The sequence below is a fragment of the Arachis duranensis genome, chromosome 9, assembly GCF_000817695.3.
Source record: "Arachis duranensis cultivar V14167 chromosome 9, aradu.V14167.gnm2.J7QH, whole genome shotgun sequence".
NCBI classification, from domain to species: domain Eukaryota; kingdom Viridiplantae; phylum Streptophyta; class Magnoliopsida; order Fabales; family Fabaceae; genus Arachis; species Arachis duranensis.
In genome coordinates, this window is record NC_029780.3 from 113677202 (window position 1) to 113698041 (window position 20840).

At 36.2% G+C, this 20840-nt stretch overlaps 7 protein-coding genes across 7 annotated transcripts in view; 1 reads left to right on the forward strand and 6 right to left on the reverse strand.

The window, feature by feature from the left end:
• LOC107467259 (ribonuclease H2 subunit A) overlaps window positions 1-1965 on the forward strand; it is a gene marked incomplete in the record, with an annotated part of 2212 nt that extends 247 nt beyond the window's left edge. Inside the window, 6 exon segments of the mRNA XM_016086297.3 lie at window positions 1-115; window positions 203-290; window positions 381-518; window positions 605-692; window positions 785-905; window positions 1600-1965. Coding sequence (XP_015941783.1) covers window positions 1-115; window positions 203-290; window positions 381-518; window positions 605-692; window positions 785-905; window positions 1600-1786 — 737 coding nt within the window.
• Window positions 1966-2568: 603 nt separating this feature from the next.
• On the reverse strand, window positions 2569-4329 carry LOC107467572 (uncharacterized). Its single transcript, XM_016086703.3, has 2 exons — window positions 4037-4329; window positions 2569-3056 (listed from the first exon to the last, which is right to left on the reverse strand). The coding sequence occupies exons 1-2, from the start codon at window positions 4128-4130 to the stop codon at window positions 2755-2757; spliced, it is 396 nt and encodes a 131-aa protein (XP_015942189.1). The 5' UTR covers window positions 4131-4329; the 3' UTR covers window positions 2569-2754.
• Window positions 4330-6128: 1799 nt separating this feature from the next.
• On the reverse strand, window positions 6129-7634 carry LOC107467262 (replication protein A 14 kDa subunit B). The gene is made up of 3 exons (XM_016086300.3): window positions 7506-7634; window positions 7008-7266; window positions 6129-6478 (listed from the first exon to the last, which is right to left on the reverse strand). The coding sequence occupies exons 2-3, from the start codon at window positions 7261-7263 to the stop codon at window positions 6414-6416; spliced, it is 321 nt and encodes a 106-aa protein (XP_015941786.1). The 5' UTR covers window positions 7264-7266; window positions 7506-7634; the 3' UTR covers window positions 6129-6413.
• A 3750-nt stretch (window positions 7635-11384) lies between these two features.
• On the reverse strand, window positions 11385-13166 carry LOC107467478 (ferredoxin, root R-B2). The gene is made up of 2 exons (XM_016086590.3): window positions 13000-13166; window positions 11385-12169 (listed from the first exon to the last, which is right to left on the reverse strand). Exon 2 carries the CDS (start codon window positions 12155-12157, stop codon window positions 11690-11692), a length of 468 nt encoding a protein of 155 aa, XP_015942076.1. The 5' UTR covers window positions 12158-12169; window positions 13000-13166; the 3' UTR covers window positions 11385-11689.
• Window positions 13167-14039: 873 nt separating this feature from the next.
• On the reverse strand, window positions 14040-16610 carry LOC107467541 (uncharacterized). Its single transcript, XM_016086667.3, has 2 exons — window positions 15875-16610; window positions 14040-14621 (listed from the first exon to the last, which is right to left on the reverse strand). The coding sequence occupies exons 1-2, from the start codon at window positions 16416-16418 to the stop codon at window positions 14440-14442; spliced, it is 726 nt and encodes a 241-aa protein (XP_015942153.1). The 5' UTR covers window positions 16419-16610; the 3' UTR covers window positions 14040-14439.
• Window positions 16611-17351: 741 nt separating this feature from the next.
• On the reverse strand, window positions 17352-17912 carry LOC107467228 (uncharacterized). Its single transcript, XM_016086268.1, has one exon. The coding sequence runs from the start codon at window positions 17910-17912 to the stop codon at window positions 17352-17354; it is 561 nt and encodes a 186-aa protein (XP_015941754.1).
• Window positions 17913-18029: 117 nt separating this feature from the next.
• Window positions 18030-19235, reverse strand: LOC107467229 (uncharacterized). Its single transcript, XM_016086269.1, has 3 exons — window positions 19169-19235; window positions 18703-19126; window positions 18030-18555 (listed from the first exon to the last, which is right to left on the reverse strand). Exons 1-3 carry the CDS (start codon window positions 19233-19235, stop codon window positions 18030-18032), a joined length of 1017 nt encoding a protein of 338 aa, XP_015941755.1.
• Window positions 19236-20840: the final 1605 nt, after the last annotated feature.

Genomic DNA, 20840 nt, shown 5'->3' on the forward strand with positions numbered 1-20840 from the left:
CCCTCAAAGAAGACAAGAGGGAAGAACTCTTTGAAGCTCTCAAATCCAATGACTCTCTTGCTTGGGCCGTTGACGTCATCGATCCCAGGGACCTCTCCGCTAAAATGCTCCAGAAGTAAGCTATTATCAATCTTCTTCAACATTATTATGCTAATTTACTACTTAGCCCCTTTCTTCGTCGTGTTAATTTTGATTGTTACAGGAACAAGATTAACTTGAATGAGATTTCACATGATTCTGCTATGGGCCTCATTCATAGGGTTCTCAAATTGGGAGTGCTCTTAACCGAGGTAAATGCTGCTTTTCCATAACTACATGTTAATGTAGATAATCATTTCAGTTACAAGAGTGAGGAACGTAGAAATTGTGTGTTTTGTTAGGTTTATATAGATACAGTTGGAGATCCAGGGAAATACGAAGTGAAGCTATCTAAAGTTTTTCCGTCTATCAAATTTGTTGTTGCAAAGAAGGCTGATAGTCTTTATCCTGTTGTTAGTGGTGCAAGTATTGTTGCAAAGGTACTTAATTTGAGTGTTTTTCTCCCTTGATGATATTATTGCGACAGTTTGGTTTCGACATTTTTAATGTAATCTGAATCTTTTAGGTCACAAGGGACAGGGCTTTAAGAGATTGGGTTCTTGATGAGAGTGTCAAAAACATGCACAGAAACTTTGGCTCTGGATATCCTGGAGGTGCAAAAGACTATATATAAGTCTATTGTTCTGAACAATATTATACACTTCTTGTGCCTATGATGAATGTGGTTGTGCCTTCATTTTTGTAGATCCCCAAACCAAGTCTTGGCTAGAAGATCACAAGCATCCGATCTTTGGATTTCCGACATTGGTCCGGTTTAGTTGGGGAACCTGCAATACCTATTTTAAAGATGGTGCGGAGGTCTTATGGTAAGCCCCCGTTTTCAATCTTCTGGGAAACCTCAGAATTTGACTCCCTGTGATGCCTAAGTTTGCTCCAGTTTATATCTGATAGATTATTCATCATGACATCATGTCAATTTTAGTTTCAAGGTTCATGTGCTCCCAGAATAGCAATATCAATCCCGCATTAGAAATTTGATTAACTTGCACTTTGTGCTCTTAAGACACACTGTTGTCGAAATCAAGATCGTTGAGTTCTTCTAGCTGTTTCTAGATTGATTAGTAGGAAGTAGGTACTTCTCCCTTTCTCATTTACAGTGTTTGTATGTCAACAACTAAAAGCAGATATTTAAAAAATAATTTGGAGTTGAGATAAATTCCCATGGTAGCACTTCATATAGGTCTTGTAATTTGTGAAAGAACCGGCTGCCCTAAGCTTTGAGAACTTTGAGTTTAAAGTGTAGTCTAAGTTTGTGTGAGAGAAGGGTTCTCTGTTACATATTTTAAGTTTGGCTAACGGGTTAAGAAAGATTTTTAGAAGAGTTAGTTTCTTGGCATGCATCATATCTCAAGGTTGAAACCCCAATCAGTTGTACCGCCATCCATTTATATGAAATAAACAACCTTTTCCCTTCTATCTCTCTTTTCATGCCTTTCTCTTTCTCCTACAAGCTTTGTCTGAATTGTTTGTTTATCTGACTAAATTTTGCACTGCTTGTAGGGAGTCTGACAAAACGGATGAAGATGGTGGCAACAATAACAGCAATGGCAAGCGGCAGTTGAAGCTAAGCCATGTGGGTTTCACCACATCCAAGAGGAGAAGTGAAGAAATAGAATCAAGTGGTAAAGGACGCTGTAGGTTTTTCCAGTCCAGGAAACTTGAGCAACTCACTTATTTCCAAAAATAATGCTTCATTGTTGCACCTTGTGCTTATGTCATCTTTGTTGTAGCTACATTATATGGAGTTTGGATAACATGTTATGTGTATAAATTTCCTAGAACTATATAACAACTATCAGATGTTTACTGAACTTGCACTCTATCAAAGTGAGAATTCAATTGGTATTGATATTTGTAAGTTGAATTGATGTAGTAGATGAACTGGCATACCCACACATTTACATGTCTGAGATAGCTGATTCTGACCAATAATTACTTTTTTGGTTCGAATGGCTGTTGTATACTACACTTGGTTGGCCATAATTCCTTACCCTAGCCCCTAGGAATTAGGATGCAGATCCCTGTTTTCAAATTTTGTTCTTGCTTGTTCAATTTGTATTTTTCACACTTGCAGTTTAAGATATCTACGCAAACATTAGGAGTCAGCACTTTCTGCCGACATTATATTCTTCTTGGTTGGTCCTATCTGAATCCTTTGATCTGATTGGACATTGGATGCGATAGCTACATTCCCAGCACCGAATAATACTTCCAACCGAACGTACGTGTTTGAAAAATGATATTTCTATTACTTATGTTCACTTATGACTTATATCTATTGTCACTTTCAGCAATTGCTGAATATATCAGTGGTCATAATTAAAGATGATGAATTTAGCAGAAAGAAAAATGCAGTGAAAATGATGTATCATTTTCCATTTTAACTTGTCCATGGGATACTGTAAATTTGATATTTTGCATGCATGAAGAAACCATGCTAGTCCGAACAAAATACTATCATATTCCTGGGAAGTTGGAACTGATACACTTTGAATATAATACACAACATATTGTCCTCAAGAGAAAATATTGTCGGAAAATAACATATATAAGCTATAGCATTCGACTACTCACCACGAGAAAAAAAAAATGGTAAAGAACCTATATAACAAACATGTTACATGATATACAAAATAACCTTTATTTTTATTTGTTTTACAAAATCAATAGGAGAGGACAGGCCAAAGTGATCACAATTGAAGTGAAAACGTTGATTCTGCTGAGATTGTTGTTGGCAGCACCACGGTGTATCTGATGGTTGCGATTGTTATTAGCAGCAGCACCTCCTGCATAAACAGGTATAACCCCGCCGCCGGCTGGTACATTCGGAGAGTGACCTGATCCTGGCTCTCCATTTCCATGTGCAGCGCCACCGCCACCGCCGCCGCCATGAGGGGCTGTATGACTGCCTCCTTCTATCTTACTTCCATTCATTATCTTGCTTTCCTGCATGGTTGCTATTGTAATAAAAAAAAAAAACATGAGTAGGGGTGTTTACTCATGGACTCTTGTTTCTTTCAGATAAGTAAGAATGAAACTAGCAACTAACAAAACTATGGGAACAAGATTCTCTATACCAATGATAGTTGTAAAGTGAGGAAATGAACTCATTTTCTTGGTTTACAATTATTAACAAGTGACTTTATGTCCAAAAATCTAAATCAGAAGCACCCTAAACCTTAAAATATCTTAATATGCAGTACACAGCACAGAGAATTCTGTAGACCAAGACATGATTTGGTATAGGATCCCCCACTAGACAGATAAAAGCCATTGATATGCACTTTTTATTCTAACTGAAGGTGAGGTAGAAGTTAATACCAGCAACTTTAGTTCAGCATTATCTAAACATCTTAGGAGTGGCAAGCAAGGAATATGTAACATTCAAAGAGGTTCCGTGATACCTAATAGGAATATTTTGAGACCAATTGCCAAAAACAGAGAATCTGGATTACCATTATCCTATGGTTCAGTGGAAAAATGCACTTAATGATGTCAAAAGAAAGCTGCTTTAAAAAGCTATTAGATACTCTAAATATAGATTAAAAAAATGTTTACAGAAACTGATAAATAAATAGAGGTTAATCATAATTCCAGCTATTAGAACGCTGAACTGATTGCCCTGTAACTCTGTTGGACTTATGTAGTTCTTCAATCAAAAGGGTGTTTGAGAAAAATTAAAAGAATAAAAATTATAATTGCTTGCTGATAAATATCTATAATTTCAATTTTCTAAACAATCAGCTTATGAATGTGCAACCTTCTTTTATCATAGCTTACTGTTACACAAAGAAAAGCAACTTTACTATCAAGATTTTTATATAATAGAAGATTTTTAGATCTGTTTATGTACGAGGAAAGAAAGAGGGGAAGGGGATGGCAACAAAACAAGAACTTAGGAACATTTTATAGATAATAAAAGAAATTAGGACAGTACCTGTAGGCAAGGTCTTCTGAGTGGGATATGAAGAAGTAAGATCAGTAAGAAAGAGCAATATAACAAGAGAAAATCCAAGTCCTCTAACACCCATTTTGTTTGTTGTTCTAGTAATCCATACAAATGAGATGAACTTCAGTGATCCTTGTTTTATAAGAGAAAACTCCAACAAAGCTTTTCAGTTTGTGGCACACCGAATGGCTAGTAGGTAGAGCTTGTTTAAGACTTGCAGGTTAGAATCTTTTGGAAAGCAAGTATGGCCTTATCTCTATTCTATAAGTGCCCTTAATTATAAAAGTAGAAAAAAGTATTGTAAGTGGCAAGTGGTCCAATTAGTTATGAAATATGCGTAGAGTGGTTTTTATCATCTCACGAGTGGAAGGTTTAACAATCGTGGCCATGAGTCACAAGAATACACTATTATACTATTGCTTTATTTTCTGTTTAAACATGATTTTGATTAAAGAAAGTTATTCCCTTTTCTCCTCCCCTCAAGTCATAGTCATGATAAAGGTAATTAATTTTAGTTGGTCGAGGTTACTCGTTTATTTAAGCAAATTTTGTTTTAAATTTCGCATATGCAGCAACCCATGAGTTAGTGACAGATTATTGAATGAAATTTCAATCTGCAAAAAATCAGATTTACTAGGCAAAAAAGTACTATAAAAAACAAGATAATCATAATGAGGTTGCAAATGATAATTAATTTTTATCTACCATTTAATTGTAGTATGTGGCGGATATATTAGATTCTCCCAAAGGGTCAAAGACTGTTTGCACATGTAACACATGTACAGCTGACTGCCCAAACATGTTAAGTTAATGAGTAGTATCAACCCATGTTAGGGTTTGAATCCTCATTAAATAATACTATATGTAGATCTTTTTTGACTCGAGATACGAAATTATTGATTGCCGCATTCGCGTGATACGATTCAGTTATTTTCAAATGTGAATCAAATTAAATTAGTTTAATAATTAGTTTACTAATTAGATTAAACAAATATTGTGAGTTTAAATTCTGTTTTATACATAATAAAAATACCGTAGAAAAAAAAGTTATTTCCAAATGTGCAAAATCAGACTTATTAATTTCATCGGTGAAGTAAATTAATCATTGAGGAGACTCTTTTTGACCTGTAAACCTAAGCAACCCTGTTCTAAATTCTAATGAAACCATGCCAAGTTGGCTTTGCCTTTAGGTCGGTAGCGTAGCAACACCGATTAATCGTTGTTTCTTATAAGTTATAACTTATAACCAATCCCCTTACATACATTTTGAATTACCGGCCATTTTTCGATTGTCTGATTTTTTCAGTAAACATTGACAGGAAAAGTTTAATTGCAATTCACTAATTCGCTTTTAGTTGTCAATAGTCTTTTAATAAAATACTGTAGTACCGATATTGTTCACAATTCAAAGAATTTGAAACTATTGATCAGAATGACACTATTTGTGTCATGTGTAATAAGAAATTTGAAACGGTGCAACATCTATTTATTACGTGTGAATATGCTTGGCAAGTATGGTGTTCATGGATTACTTAGGCGGGTAAGGTGTGGTGCATCCCAAGATCCATCATATAACATTTTAAGAGTTGAAAGACGATACTATTGAAAAAAGAGGAGCGCAAAATATGAAATATCTGATTGTGTAAGAATGAACTTATTTTTTAGAATAAGACAATAGTGGTAATGAAATGCATTAATAGATCCTTCTATAGATCCAAAGAGTGGTATGAAACAATAGACATGTCGAAAATAACATAAAAGATAGTAGGATTCTTTTATATTTTATTTGTATGTTCTACCCTAATGGGTTGAGCTTGTTAAAAATAAAATTACTTCCGTGCATAAATAATTAAATAGTACTAGTAGAGGGAAAGTATCATATATAAAAGAAAGAAATATTGAAAAATAAAATAGGAAGAAAACAAAGCACCGTACGTCAAACTAATGAATATGTTAATCATACCAATGCCACGTTTGATTTAAAAAATCAGGGGAAAGAAATGATAGCGGAAGATAGGCACCAAATATATATAATTAAGGGACAACACTTTTTTATACTGTCTATAGACCAAGCTAAATATAACATTAGAGGTAACGTGCATATATAAACTTAGGTAAACATTGTAGGGCCGTATATAATTATAAACCAAACCAAACCAGACATAAATTAGAGATAACCAGATACGAGTATCTCCAAGAGAAAAGAGAGTTCATACAGAGCACATGCTCTGCCTGCTCCTCTGAATAAACATGCATTCTAGTCATTGCTTTTGATCATACATTTACATCCTAAGTTCCTAACACCCAAGAATGAAGGCTGCAATTCCATACCGTTCAATTCCTGATCAAACATTCGGTAAGGTCCCTAGAGAAACAGATTTCTGAATTCTCCATTTGCTAGTTGGCATAACTGATTGTAAGAATTGGTATCTGCAAACAAGGCCACATGCCCACATCAAAACCAAGATAAATATTCAGCAAAAAAAAAGAAAAGAAGACTTCTACAAGATTTCAAACGATTATAGAATTTTTATCGGTGTCTAAATAGAACAATCATCCACTGAATCTAATACATGGTTTAATTTGAGAACAAAATCAATATTGAAAGAACATTCTACCCTAACACTTTTCTTCTACTACAAGACTTACAGAGAATTATAAGAATTTGATCTTTAGTGTCTAATGAATTTGATCTTTAGTGTCTAATGACTAATTAAAACAATCATCCATTTAATCTAGTATGGGGTAAGTTAAGCTAAAAAAAACACAACATTCATACCTTGAAATTTAATTTTGATGTAGTGACAGTGACAGTGCAATTATAATAAGATGATCATGTAAAATTGTTTGCATTAAAACTAAATTCATAACTCTACTTAATACAATTTTCTTTTGGAAAGTAAATTATTAAAACAAAGTAAAGAGGAAAAATCAAAGCAAATAGTGTAATGATTGATACCAAAAGTGGTGCCAAAGTCAGTCCAGATTTCAGCATTGATGGAGTGATTAGTTTCCGCAATACCAATTACTTCAACAAAATTCATAAGAGGGACTTGTGGCAAACCATTCACAGTTAGTTCTTGATCATCTGTGGATTTTGCTGCACTGACCACACCATCACATTTATTCACCTGAACCACCGTTCGTACTTTCTTTCCTATGAACTTTGGAAGCAACTCGCCATTTACAAATACAGCTGGGTTTGAAGTGTCCATTGCCTAAAAGAAAGAAAATGAAACAGATTGAACAGAATCAAACTTCACAATTGGATTCTGATTAAGTAATAGTAATTTATGTAATTAAGTAAAAACCCTAGTTTCAACCTTCAACTTAACCCGTACCACTAAAAAATCCTAAGAATAGTTTCCGCAAGATAAGTGCAGAAAAAGAAACATCCACAGCATCAAAGAATTGAAGTAAAAAACATGAACGGAAAAAGAAAAAAAAGAGAAGTCACCTTGAAATTGAATGATTGAAAACACTAAACCCTTTGCGTTTGAGTTAAAATCTGTGCGGCGGTGGAAAAGAAATATATAAGAAGAGCGGGAAATGAACAATAAACAAGCGGGAAGGCTTCGGTGAACTTTTCTATGTGGCGGGAAATGAATATACTCGGGTTTTTACCATTCTCTCCCAAACTTGAGTGGATCGAAGCAAGTGGATTTAATTACAAGTCTTATTGTACATCTAATTATTTTTTTGTTAACTAAATCTAATCAAATTGATTCAATTCTAGCAGAAATTACTAACGCTTAAAGTAAGTGTGTAAATCTTTTTTTTTAGGTTCTTTTTTATTCGTGTGTTTTTTTGTCTTTGTCATTTTTTTAATACTACTTATCACGATAAAATTTAAAATGTTAGATTTAATTGTATTTGTATAATTTTTTGGAGTGTTTAAAAATATTTTATATGATTTTGGAATATTTTAAAATATTCTAAAAGATTCTAGAATATTCTAGAAAGTTCCAGAATACCTTAGAATATCATAGAGTATTTTAGAAGAGTGTAAATATATATAGATGTATATAAAAGTATGAAGAGTAGTATGAAATAATCTAAAAATATTTAAAGAATTGTGGTGGAATAAATATTTGTAGTGAAAGTTTTAGATGGTCAATATGAACCGTTAATTATATTTAATCCTAACCATTCATTGAGGAGATAAATAACTATAAACAGGGGATAAGAGTTAGAGTTTGTGTGTGTAAGTCATTTGTAATAAACACTTATGTAATAAAGTATTATTTCTATTGTGTTTTTAGCTTTCTTGTTAAGTATTGAGGGTTAGACTGAATTGGTCTTAACTCAAAAGATTGAGTAAGTTCGAGTGTCGGCATGGTAGCGTTGAAGTGTGTTCAAAGTCATGAAAATTTGGCATCAGAGCAAGGTTTGAGAGGGAGTATAAGTGATTTGTGGCCTTGTGGGTATGACTTCTAATGTAACCATGGAACATGTTGAGTCTCAAAGAAAAAGTGATGTTATTCCTTCTCAATAGGGAGGTAAGAAGGCATGTTCTTTAAGTGAGTTTAGAGGTAAAGACTCTAATTTCTTAGAAAATAGAGTTTCTATATTGGAGAATATTCTATCATCTATGGATAAGCACTTCCAAAAGATAGAACACGACAATGAGACCCTCAAGACTCACGTGTTGAGAGAACTAGATACTCTCAAAGAAAGCATGCTCCAAATAGAAGATAAGCTTGAGTATTCTTTGAAACTATTCGAGGAGGTTCAAATTTGGTTTAAGAAGGCGAGATCCCGACCAACCATTATAAGAAAGACAACAAAGATTGATCTACTAAAGTCGAAGGAGTTCAAGAGCGTGAGGGATGCTCAAGAGGTGGAGAACTTCCTATGACAAATGGAGAGATATTTCGAAGGCTAAGGGGTGATCGAAGAAGCAATAAAGGTACGCACTGCAACTCTCTACCTTTCTAACAATGCTACTTTATGGTGAAGGAGAAAATGCGTAAATATGGAGAAGGGTACTTGCAACATACTCACATGGAAAGATTTTAAAAGAGAGTTAAAAAGGCAATTCTTCTCTGAGAATGTGGTCTATGAAGCAATGAAGAAATTGAGATAGTTGAAGTATAAGAATACGATGAGCGACTACATAAAGGAGTTTACTACTCTTAATCAGCAAATGGACAGAGATACAAAGTTACAAACACACAACACACATAGATATGAACATACACAGTTTTTATTTTGTTTGGCAACACCATACATAACAGTATACTAGTATCCATAAATTTATCAAACTGACAAATTTACCCTCACCAACAACACCACCATATCCACAACCACCACCATTTACAACCACCATTACCATCTACTAGCAGCATCACTACTATTATTGTATTTATCATCTTCATCATCATCTATAATTATCAAAAAAATGTTGATAAATTTTTTAACAATCATCATTATCTATAAAAATAAAGAGAGAAAAGGCGGAGGCAATAATCACAGGAGAATGATAGAGATAAGGGAGACAGTGAGAGAAGGGAAGAGGAAGTAATGTAGAGGGATGGACGATGCTGCGACTTGTTGTGTCGCGAGGGATGGACGGCAAGAGCGACGAATTTGGACGAGTGGCGACAGCAATGCAGAGGCAGCGCAGATTCGAGAAATGCGACGATAGGAGTGCAGAGGAGAACAAATCTGAGAACGCAACAGAGAAAGAGTGCAACGATGGAGAAAGAGAGGACCGTCGGATGAGGGAGGTATGGTGGCGGCAACGAGATCTATGGCAAATGAACAAGAATCTGGAGGGAGGTAGAAGACTGGAGAAGAAAGAAAAGGGAGTAGAGAAAAAAGGTTAAGTGGAATAGGGTTAAGGTAGGGATAAGGCTGTAAATTTTGAAATTAATTAGGGATAAAAGTAAAAAAAATTGTATCTCAGTGTTCCAACTTTAAAGAGAGACACTAAAAATATGTATTCTGTCATTTTTATGTATAGCTGAATATTATCGTGTCTATTAAAAATTTATGTCTCAATAAACAAATAATAGACATATATCACTATATTTATGTACCAAACTATTATCAATGTCCATGTCTAAGTAAACAAACATAACCTTAAAAACTTAGTTGTGTGACTATTTAATTTATATATTGCTATATTAAGATAAGAATTGATGTCAGAACAAAGAAAAGTATTGTGTCTTTTTTTAGTTGTCATGTACTTAAGTAGTTAATTTTGATTGTTATTTTTCACGCAAAAAATTACAAGTAATCTATTTGTTATTTTTTCTAAAATATATATAACTGACTAGTAGTCTTTAAATTCAATAGTAGAAATAATATATATATATCTTTTTTGTATTAAAAATAATAGATAAAAAGTAGAAAAAGATAAAATTTTTATCATGTATAACTAAAAATAGATATAAAAAGAAGTGTGGTACAAAAAATAATGTTATTTACAAAACTTTAGTCGATAAATATTATAGTTAAGACATCTCTTTTTTCTTAACAATATTTTTTTTTAAATAAAAAAATAAAAAATAATAAGATATCTTTTTTTTTTTGTAAAATAGATTAAATAACTTTTAATTTAGACATTACATTGCAATTTACCCACACAATATTTAAAGATTCTTATTAATTACTTGATATTTGCTAAAATTTAAACCGAGTATAGCATATTAAAAAATATATAATTTACTACTTGAATTGAACTAACACGTATAATGAGGAGACATCCAAATTCACTATTATGCTTCTGGTATTATGGGTTTAATGGACGCAGAAATAGGACAATGACCTCTTAATTTTAATTTTTTACATGTAAATTATATGTAAATTTTATTTTAATTTTTTTTAAATTTTATTTTAATCTTATTTTATTGTATAAATATTTTTTTTATCTCTTTTTAATATTTCATCTAACTCTGTCCCTGAATGGACGAAAAAAAAAAAGGATAATTCTGCTGAGAAATCAAAGGAAAATTCTGATAGATAAATGTTTTATTTAAAAAAAAAAACTGATATTCTCAAATTCAATGAGCTTGGTCTTACAGGACCAAAATCAGTCTTCAAAAACACACCTTAGTTTACTTCGGTAAAGCCAAGAATCCGATGCTTCATTAGACTTTTTCAAGAATCCCCATGACACATTCCTAGAATTCTGGTATTCTGTACTGTTCAGGGCATCATGTCAAACACGATCATATATTCATATATGCTGATGCCATGAGATCACAACATACCATAAAAATGAAAGTAAACAAGTGCTACATGAATGTGACCATATTTTGCTTATTGGCACAACAGGCGTATTGTAAAATAACCAGTAGCTACAAGATCATAAATTTCCTAATGCAAACCGTTATGAATTCAAACTCTGCTAAATAAATACTTGCAGTCTTCATAACCTTATATCCCATGAATAATGTCATAAACATAAAGATTCGACAAAACTTTTATACTAACCGACTGTTGACAACCTAATGCAACGCAACCCTCCTTGTTTTTCTAGGTTTGGGACAGATTTTGAACAACTTTTGCAATAAACCATGTCCCTTTATTATTTGTGAATACAAACACATTGACACTAGCATATAGTTCCAAAATAACTCGCAATCCTGACACATAAGATAGCTTAGAAGAACCAACAAAAAACATACACAACACTTAGCATAGATCGCCCTCCTTATGGGTGTAAATGACACAATCAGATTTTGGGTATGAGACACATGTGAGGAGATAACCCTTTTCCGTTTGCTGGTCATCCAAAAAGGATTGATCAGATTGATCCACAGAGCCCGAAACTATTTGGCCAGCACAAGTAGAGCAGGCACCGGCCCTGCACGAGTAAGGCAGCTCGAGCCCAGCATTCTCGGCCGAATCCAAAATGTAGGAGTCATCGGGGGCTTCAAATTCGTTCTCTTCGCCATCGGGCCCAATCAGTTTCACTTTGTATACTGCCATCGCAGACACTCTAAAGGAGGAGGAAGATTTCAATCCGAATACTTTGGAGGCGTTCTTCACTGAGCTCAAAGATGATGAACTCTTAATAAGAGCACAAGATCTCCTTGGAGTTGTTGCTCCATTCAAGGAAGCTGCTGGAATTCTCACAGTGGACAGGTTCACAATTGACATTTTCACCTGAATCTGATTAAAAAGTTGCAAGATCGAGAACAATTATATACCCATCAATAGAACTACGACCTAAAAGAAGAGCTTACTTTCTTTGCATTCTCACCGTTAGCGCCCGACTTAACACTAGTAGCACAGGAAAATAAGATAACACTCATGGAAGAAAAGCACAATAACATGAAAGTGGGCTATGACACCATGCACCAAACTTTACTATTGTAAGCTCAAAAAAGGTAAAAACTCAGGTGCAGTCGACTTCATACTGAGAGCCGTCAGATGATTTGACTGATTTAACTAAATTTTCATGTAACGACTCTCAGATATCAACTTCACATGAAGTCGATTTCACCTTGAGTTTTCACCCTCAAAAAAATATATGACCTCATGGGAATCAAACAGGTGATGGTGTATGATTAAGGATACATTTGAAAGGAGGGAGGAAATTTAACATATAATTTCACATGAACCTCAAAGCATTAAAAGAATTTAGATGCATCAATACAGTATACAGAAGCCATGAGTTCAGCTCATGAAACTGAATTCAAGCCCCCCAAGGGGTTAATTATTCAATTATTAACTCTCAGCTTTACTTCATGAACCTACACAAGAAATTTTTACATTTTCACGTGTTTAATCCTATAATTTAGGAATACAAAATTGAATAGGTTGCTAATTTGCTATGATCCCTATGACCCCATCTTTCCATCTAGAGAATTCTAAGTTTGGTGAAAATTAAATTCCCTTTGAATAAAACAACTGAAGATACCACAGATTAATAGAAACATAACAAAAGGAAAACTAAAGATAAAAAATAAATAGGTGGAGGGAGAGAGAGAGGGGCTCACAATTGAAGCGATGAAGTTAAGTGCTGGGAAGTGTGCGCGAAGGAAGATGCGAGAAGAGGGGGTTATATATAGAGTGAGAGAGAGAGAGAGAGGCGAAAGGGTTGAAGTCAAGATCGCAAAAATTGAAAGTGACCTTTTGAGGTTCGGTGAGACAAAAACACAACCGAACTCGCGTCCACTTGTGCATACATAATTAGGAGTGTACCTCTAGCTGATAAATAGGAAATTTGTTATAAAAAAAAATTATTATCTTAATTTTTTAAATTTTAAAATAAAAAATACAAAGATTAATTTGAGTTGGCTTATGTTGTAATTAATTTTTTAAATGTTTTTCTTAAAATAATATGACCCTAGTACGCTACGCAAACGCAGCCCCCTCTCTGTGGCTTGGCCTTTGGAAGCTAGTACCATTCTATTTGCTTTCTTGTTTGGGACTTTTGGGTCACATCTTTGATTTTGACTTTTGTTTATTCTTTGGAAAAATACACTTCTCAATTTAATATGATCACATGGGAGATGAATTACACAAGAATGATATAAATATAATTTATTCTGCCAGCAAATTAGAAAAAGTCAGTTGTACTTTTTTAAAAAAATTGAAAATTAAAAAGAGAATTTCGTCCCTACAAATTATATTTTAAGAGATTGAAATTTTAGAAAAAAGACCACCATTTGTTTAGGACGAATTCACTTCTCGTAAATAAATTTGTGATTCTCCCCTCTTAGAATTGTTTGAAAAATGCTAAGTGATTTCTGTTTTTTTTTTTCATTTTCTGTAAATCAGTCATGATCTCCATTTTGGAGGATTTCACCTATCAATCAACCATATTAAGTGTTTACCCAAAAAATACAGTCATATTTGGATTTTTTTTAAAAAGGTAAAAATTAAAAAAAAAGTTAGAAATTGATGTTTTTTTTTTTCCTTTTTGAGAAAATATAAGCAATGATCTCATTGATTTATTTTTATTTTATTTGTTAATTGATTACATTTGTGGCCTGATATATGTAAATCATATAAATAATAAGTGAAAACAAAAAGCTTGAGATAGGGACTCGAGTTTATATTTGTTCATTCCAAATAGACAGCTCAAGAGTTGATATAAATCATGATTACTACTCCCTAATGAGTCACTTATTACACTTGGAATCAGTACTTGCAGGCACTGTAATGAAATTACTTCTACATCAGTTCAAGCTTTTCATAACATTTAGAACCATTTCATCCATCAGTTCCAGCAGCATAATCAATTGGAACTTGGAAGCAGATAGAACAATTGGGAACCAGATATTAGGATAGTTACATAACATGAATCTTGAGAAAGAAATGGCACAAGGAGAGAATACATTCTTTTGGTTCTTAATTTTGGTATTGTTTGTAATACCTTTGTAGTAGGATTGAGCAAAAGAATCAGGACAACTCAAGGAACCTACAACAATATATCATTGCCTCTTTGGAGCGGACAACCTGTGCTTGGACCATTCTTCAAGAGCCTTGCGATGGAGGGCATTCATCCGGATGTAAGGCCGTTTTTGTTTGATCAGCTTCTCAGCATTCTTCCAATCCTCTGCAATACCCAGTGCCACTAGCAATGCACACATAACAGCAACACTTCTTCCATGACCTTCAAGCGGGGCGGAAAATGAAGATTATTAGTTACATCAGCTTATGATGCAAGCATAATGCCAATTCAACATCTTGTATTTTAGATAAGTTGTATATAGTTTCTCCAGGATATTATAGGTATTATAAAATGTTGGCAAAATTGAAGTTTTCAAATAAGAGAAAGTATTGTGAAGATAACTCCTTTTGCTACTCAAAACACAAATGTCAGTGCAGGGGAATATAAAGAAACCTAGTAATGTGATAGGGTCACTTTTCCACTTGCTTTACTCATCTGCATATTGAACATATTTTCAATGTATTATAGTACCATGATGGCATGATCTGACAAAAGTGTGGATGTGATAACCCTTAATCACCTCAAGTTCTTTCCACTGGCAATTTAAACCAAATTTCGTTGTGGATGACAATAGTATCCAATGCCCTAAACTTGAATTGTTGTCATACTAATCTGATTCTTTCTTCCTATGCTTCTCTCAGTGCTCTGTTGATTCCGCCAACCCACTGGGGATCTTATAGTTCAAAACACGCCGAAACACTTAGCCAAAACAAATGACGTTTTAAAATCTTTGGTCTGTACGATTCCTCTTATTTGAACTATCTGTCTACTATTTTCCATCCTTGACTTCGTTACACTCTTCCAAATTCTGGCAGAAGTGAGTTTTACTCATAGGATGGGGACAGCCGGACAGGGGACCTTCTTTGTTCTGTCATGCAAGCAACGAGAACAGATCATTCTGAAAGTTTATTTCCCCTCTTCTAACGAAGTAGCCTTAGACCTTGACATAGGTCAGAGAATTTTTCACTTTATCAGGACCTTAAACTAGGGATTTAGAGTCTGATCAGCTTTCAGTTCATGTCTTCATCTCTCTTATATAAAAATTTGAGTGTATTCACTCTGTAAGCCCTATTCTTTAGTTTCTTCTAAATCAATCCCTAGACATCAGAGGAACCTCCTTGACAAACACATAAGAAAATGCTAAACTCCTTCTAATCTCAAGTCCTTTCTGTACTTGGACTATTATTAAACTCTGTGTATTAATTAACACCAGATAAACATCAATAAAGTAAATAGTTCCAATCCTAGTAAAATTCAAAGGACTAATCATTACTTTATGCCTAAGAAACGGTAACAGATTAATGATCAAAATAGTCTCTCATCATTAAGTAGCTAAAAGGGACTTCATTTTCAGACCAGCATTGCAATCCAACATGAAAACTCAAAAAAATGTTAGTTAAAGTTTGATAATTTACCATAAGCACAGTGAATAAAAATAGGTTTATTGAGGTCTCTCTTCTTAGAAGCCCACTTAACAGCAGATTCAATATCAGAGGGCTTGGGTGACCTTGTATCCCATGTGGGAATGCACAGATAAGGAAGCCCAGAGAACTCCTCCAACCTCGGGAACTCGCAGGTGCAATCAACGATGGCAGGGTCGCCAGGTGGCAGCTTCTGGCGCGACGATGGCCACCCTCCGACGAAGAGTCCAGGGTGGACTTCAGTGTACGGTGGTTCACCGCTTCGGAGCCTTCGAAGCGCGGAGAAGACTCTGACGAAGTACAAGTAAGGGCTGAACATCATGAGGGACCAGATTGGGAAGGTTCCATCGGTGTCCTTTCCTAAAAGCATGGGAAGGTCAATGGAGGGGTGAGATGCGATCGAGACCAAGAACGAAACGAGTGATGCGTAGAGGAATGGCGCGGAGATGAGGGTGTAGCCATGGTTCTTCAGGTACACGAAGCACAGTAATAGCGCCGTCGCTTTCAGTGCTATCAGAACTGATATTCCCACCGCCATGGGTTGAGATTGAAGATGGTGTGTGTTTGGAAGGTGAATGAAATGGTTGCAGAGATGAAGGCAGTGTAACCTAGATAGAAAGTCAACCAACTATGGAAGAATGAAAAAAAAAAAAACTCAGAGTTCTTTTGCGTCTCTCATTTCTGTGATACAGATACTATTTGAAGGCGGGGTAAATTACAAAAATGGTTGCGAAGCTGAGAAAAAAAATAGACGAACGATGAAAGTGAAAAAGTGGCGTTACAGTCGGATGTTCCTGATCACCGGAGCAATACAGTGCTTTACATTTTATATAAATTAAAATTACAAAAGTTAATTAAATTTTTATTTTCTTATTTTACCAATGAGTTCCGGTAGTAGCCAAACTAACTCCAACTAATTAATTAAAAAATACATATAAAAAACATAAACAAACCAAGGGAGAACAATTTTACAGAAATAAGCCAAAGCAAAATCTGATTCATCAATCAATCAAAACACATCTCTAACTGGTTCGAACTCAGTTTCCACGTAATTCGAACCAAATAGGTTCGAATTACACATTCTAACTGAGAGCCACATAATTCGAACCAACTAGGTTCGAATTCGAACTTAATTGGTTCGAATTACACTGAAGAAATAGTAACCAAGTAATTCGAAATAGGATGGTTCGAATTACTCAGAATTCATTCCACAGCAATTTAAGTTACGAACATAGTTTTCGCATCATGTCTTAATAAAACTCGTACAGTTATTTATTCCGGTGTGCATTAGACATACATTTCGTTTAAAATTGCGTAGACAGAACATATTCATTAACTAAAATTCCATTCAAAGTACATCGCACTAACGTTAACAAATTCTATCAGTCACCAACTACAACTAAGAATACCGATAATAGTGGAATCTAAACGCGAAATTGAAATAACAAAACTACCAAAGCCACCAATACACCTAATCATGTCCCTCTGTGTGCTCTGCTCCTCTGAGCTGTGAGCAACTCCGACGTGTGTGGCCGGGCTGCCGACAAAGCCCACATCTCTTTGGCCGGTTCAGATCTGCCTCGTCCATATTGGTCCGTATCCGAGTGGACCTCGGACGACCCTCTCTTGCACGCCTCTTGTTGGGGTCAGGGATGACAGTCGGCCCGTCATACGGTGGCCAGAAACCCTCTGGAATGGGAGGTGTGAAACCCATCCGATACACACTGAAGACCGAACTAAGACGATACACCTGGTGGACGTAAGGCTCCCATGTAAACCGTGAGTAGGCACAACATGCCAGTGCGTGGGAACACGGGAAATGAAAAGCCTGGAAGTATCCGCAGTCACATGTGTGAGATGCAAGCGAGACTCTGTAGCTACCCAGTGAGAAAGAACCAGTCGGAGTTGTCTCTGCGACGGTGAACTCGGAGTTATCCCTGTTGTACACAGTAACCGTGAAGCACCTAGCCGTCTTCAAGTTGGCCTCTATACATTTCACCAAGTGCTGACTAAATTGTGCTCCGGTTCCCATCTGTGCCTCAGCCTCTCTCCCTTTGCGAACAAATAATTCGGCCAACCTTTCGTATGTTGCCTTCACTAGCGAGCAGACAGGAAGGTTTCTGACACCCTTGAGGATCGAGTTCACACACTAAGATATATTCGTCGTCATGTGTCCGAATCTACGCCCCTCATCACAATGCTGTGTCCACAACGAATACTCAATCCGGTTCGCCCAGTCACACATCGCCGGGTCTTCGGACCTAAGAATATCAAGCCAGTAATGGAACTCGACCTCGGTCTTAGCGTACGCCGCATTCACAAGTAGCCTCCTTGCATCTTTGCCCTTGAAGGTGAGGGCGAAATTTGCCGCAACATGTCGAATGCAGAATGCCCGGTATGCAGACGGAGGTAACCAGCCTCCGTCAGGAGCCTCAAGCGCGGCCTTGATGCCATTATGCCTGTCCGAGATAACTAGCAGACCCGGCTGCGGTGTCACATGCTGACGTAGGTGGGAGAGAAAAAAGGACCACGACTCAGCATTCTCACCCTCGACTAATGCGAATGCAACAGGGAGTATATTGGAATTCCCGTCCTGTGCAATCGCGACAAGCAATGTTCCCCCATACTTGCTATACAGATGGGTGCCGTCAATACTAACTAGGGGCTTGCAATGACTGAATACCTCGATACACGGTGAAAACGTTCAGAATAGTCTGTGAAAATAAGCTCGAGACTCGTCCGACTGTCCACCGACACGAACAGGGCTCGTCCTTATGACTGAAACAGTACCAGGCATCGTCAACTGGACTCCTAACACCCACCTTGGGAGCTCGTTGTACGACTCATCCCAGTCACCATAGATGAGGGCAACAGCCTTCTGCTTCGTCAACCAGACCCTCATGTAAGTTGGCCTAAACCCAAAGTGTGCGGCGGTGGCATTTAGGAGCACCTTGATGCTGACGGATGCATCAGCCCTAACCATTGGCATAATGAATGCCGATATCACATGGTAATCCAAACTCCTGTGGTTGCTGGAAATGGAGGTGGCGAGACAAGTATGTAGTCCGTTGTAACGTTTGACCTCCCAAAGTCCCTTGCACTGTCGGAGACTAAGCCGAATCAACCATGTGCACCCATTGCCGAACTCAGAACACTTGCCCACATACCGGCGATAGTCAGACTCCACGACCTTGTACTGTACCCCTCGACGAATGCTGTAAGTCTTGACACTTAACAGGGCCTCTTCTTTATCCGAAAATTGCTGACCAACCTAAAACTCTGTCAAACCTGCAGACCCTTCAGCATCTCTAGCGCCAAATCCAGCCGGCTGCCCAGGAACCCCCTCCTGCCTCATGGCATCCAAGTCCAAAGAGGAAAAATGTGGAGGGTACTGCTACGTGCCAGAGCTAGAACCACCGCCCGCCCCAGCAGGCTCACTTGCTCTAACATCATCGCCACTGTCATCAGCAATCATATCCGGCTCGACATCATCGTCCTCTGGATCATCTAAGAATCTATCTCCAACCCCAGACGGTGCAACACACTGTTAAGAGGTCCCCAGATGTTCCCCTTCTCCGACCTCGTCGCCTACACTGCCGTTGAGATCAACAGCGAACGAAGGGGAGGCGACATGTTAGACGGGTGGCTCGTACGCAGGGACGGAGGAAGATGCAACGGCAGGTCTGGAGCTAGAACCGGCTACCGTGCCTAAAGTGGTGGTGTTCCGGTTCGAACCCCAGAGCTGGACACCTCGTCAACCAACTTTGCCAACAGTTCTGGTGTCCTCACCTCTGGAAACTGCCGGCGACAATGAAACATGACCTGCAAGTCCTCATCACTCCCGATCGTGAAACAATCGTACTTTACGGTTTCCTAGAGCACCGTGATTGGAATTCGATAAAAAAACTTCTTAACCCGTTTCACACCTTCTAGACTAAGTTTCAGCAGTACAGAGCTAACAAGGTCCTCATACTTCGTCGTAGGCTTGACGATAATACAGAGAAGATCATTATCAGTGAACGTCACACCGGAACGAGTTTTCCTCTTAATGGATCCTCTGTGGTGAACCAACACTACAAAACTCTCCTCACTAGCCATCTTACCCCCCTCTAATGATAGCAACTCACATTCACACCATATATATATACAGGTCTGGTCCTCACCAATTTGAACCAGCCTAGTACGAAATATGGTCTGTGTAATTCTAACCAAACTGGTTCGAATTATTTCATCAGTGTAATTCGAACCAAATTGGTTCGAATTATGAATATAGAGTTTGAACCAAATTGGTTCGAATTATGTGGCTATGGGTTACAATGTGTAATTCGAACCTATTTGGTTCGATTTACATATAAAGTGAGTTCGAACCAGCTTGGTTCGAACTACATAAAAATATACTTTAGTTGATTGATGAATCAAATTTTGCTTTGACTAATTATTCTCCCTTTAGCTTGTTTATATTTTTTATTCTTATTTTTGGGTGTCTAAACAATAAAAAAACACACAAAGCAAAACACATGAGGTTACTTCTACAGTTCTACCTCGATATCTCCATTTAATTCGTAACTTTATTTATTTTTTTAAATATTCAGTTAAATTATATGTTTTGATAATAATTCCTGAATTTTGTTAACTAAATTTAACAATTTGATATTTACACTCATAAAAAAAAAGTCATAAAAAAGATAAAAATATTCAAATAGTTTGTTTCACATATTATATTTCTCAACAATTTTAAGTTAAAACAAAGTTTTTCTAAACTAAAAAAACTCATATCAAATAACTGATTAAAAAAAAGAATTATTAGAACAACTCGTAATCTAACTCCGTTAGAATTTCTAATAAGATAATTGAATTCAGTTAAATTTAAATTAATAAATAAACTAACATTACAATTTACTTTAAAATTATTACCTACAAAAGATTTTTTTCTTGACTAATTAGTTGAAAAACATGTATG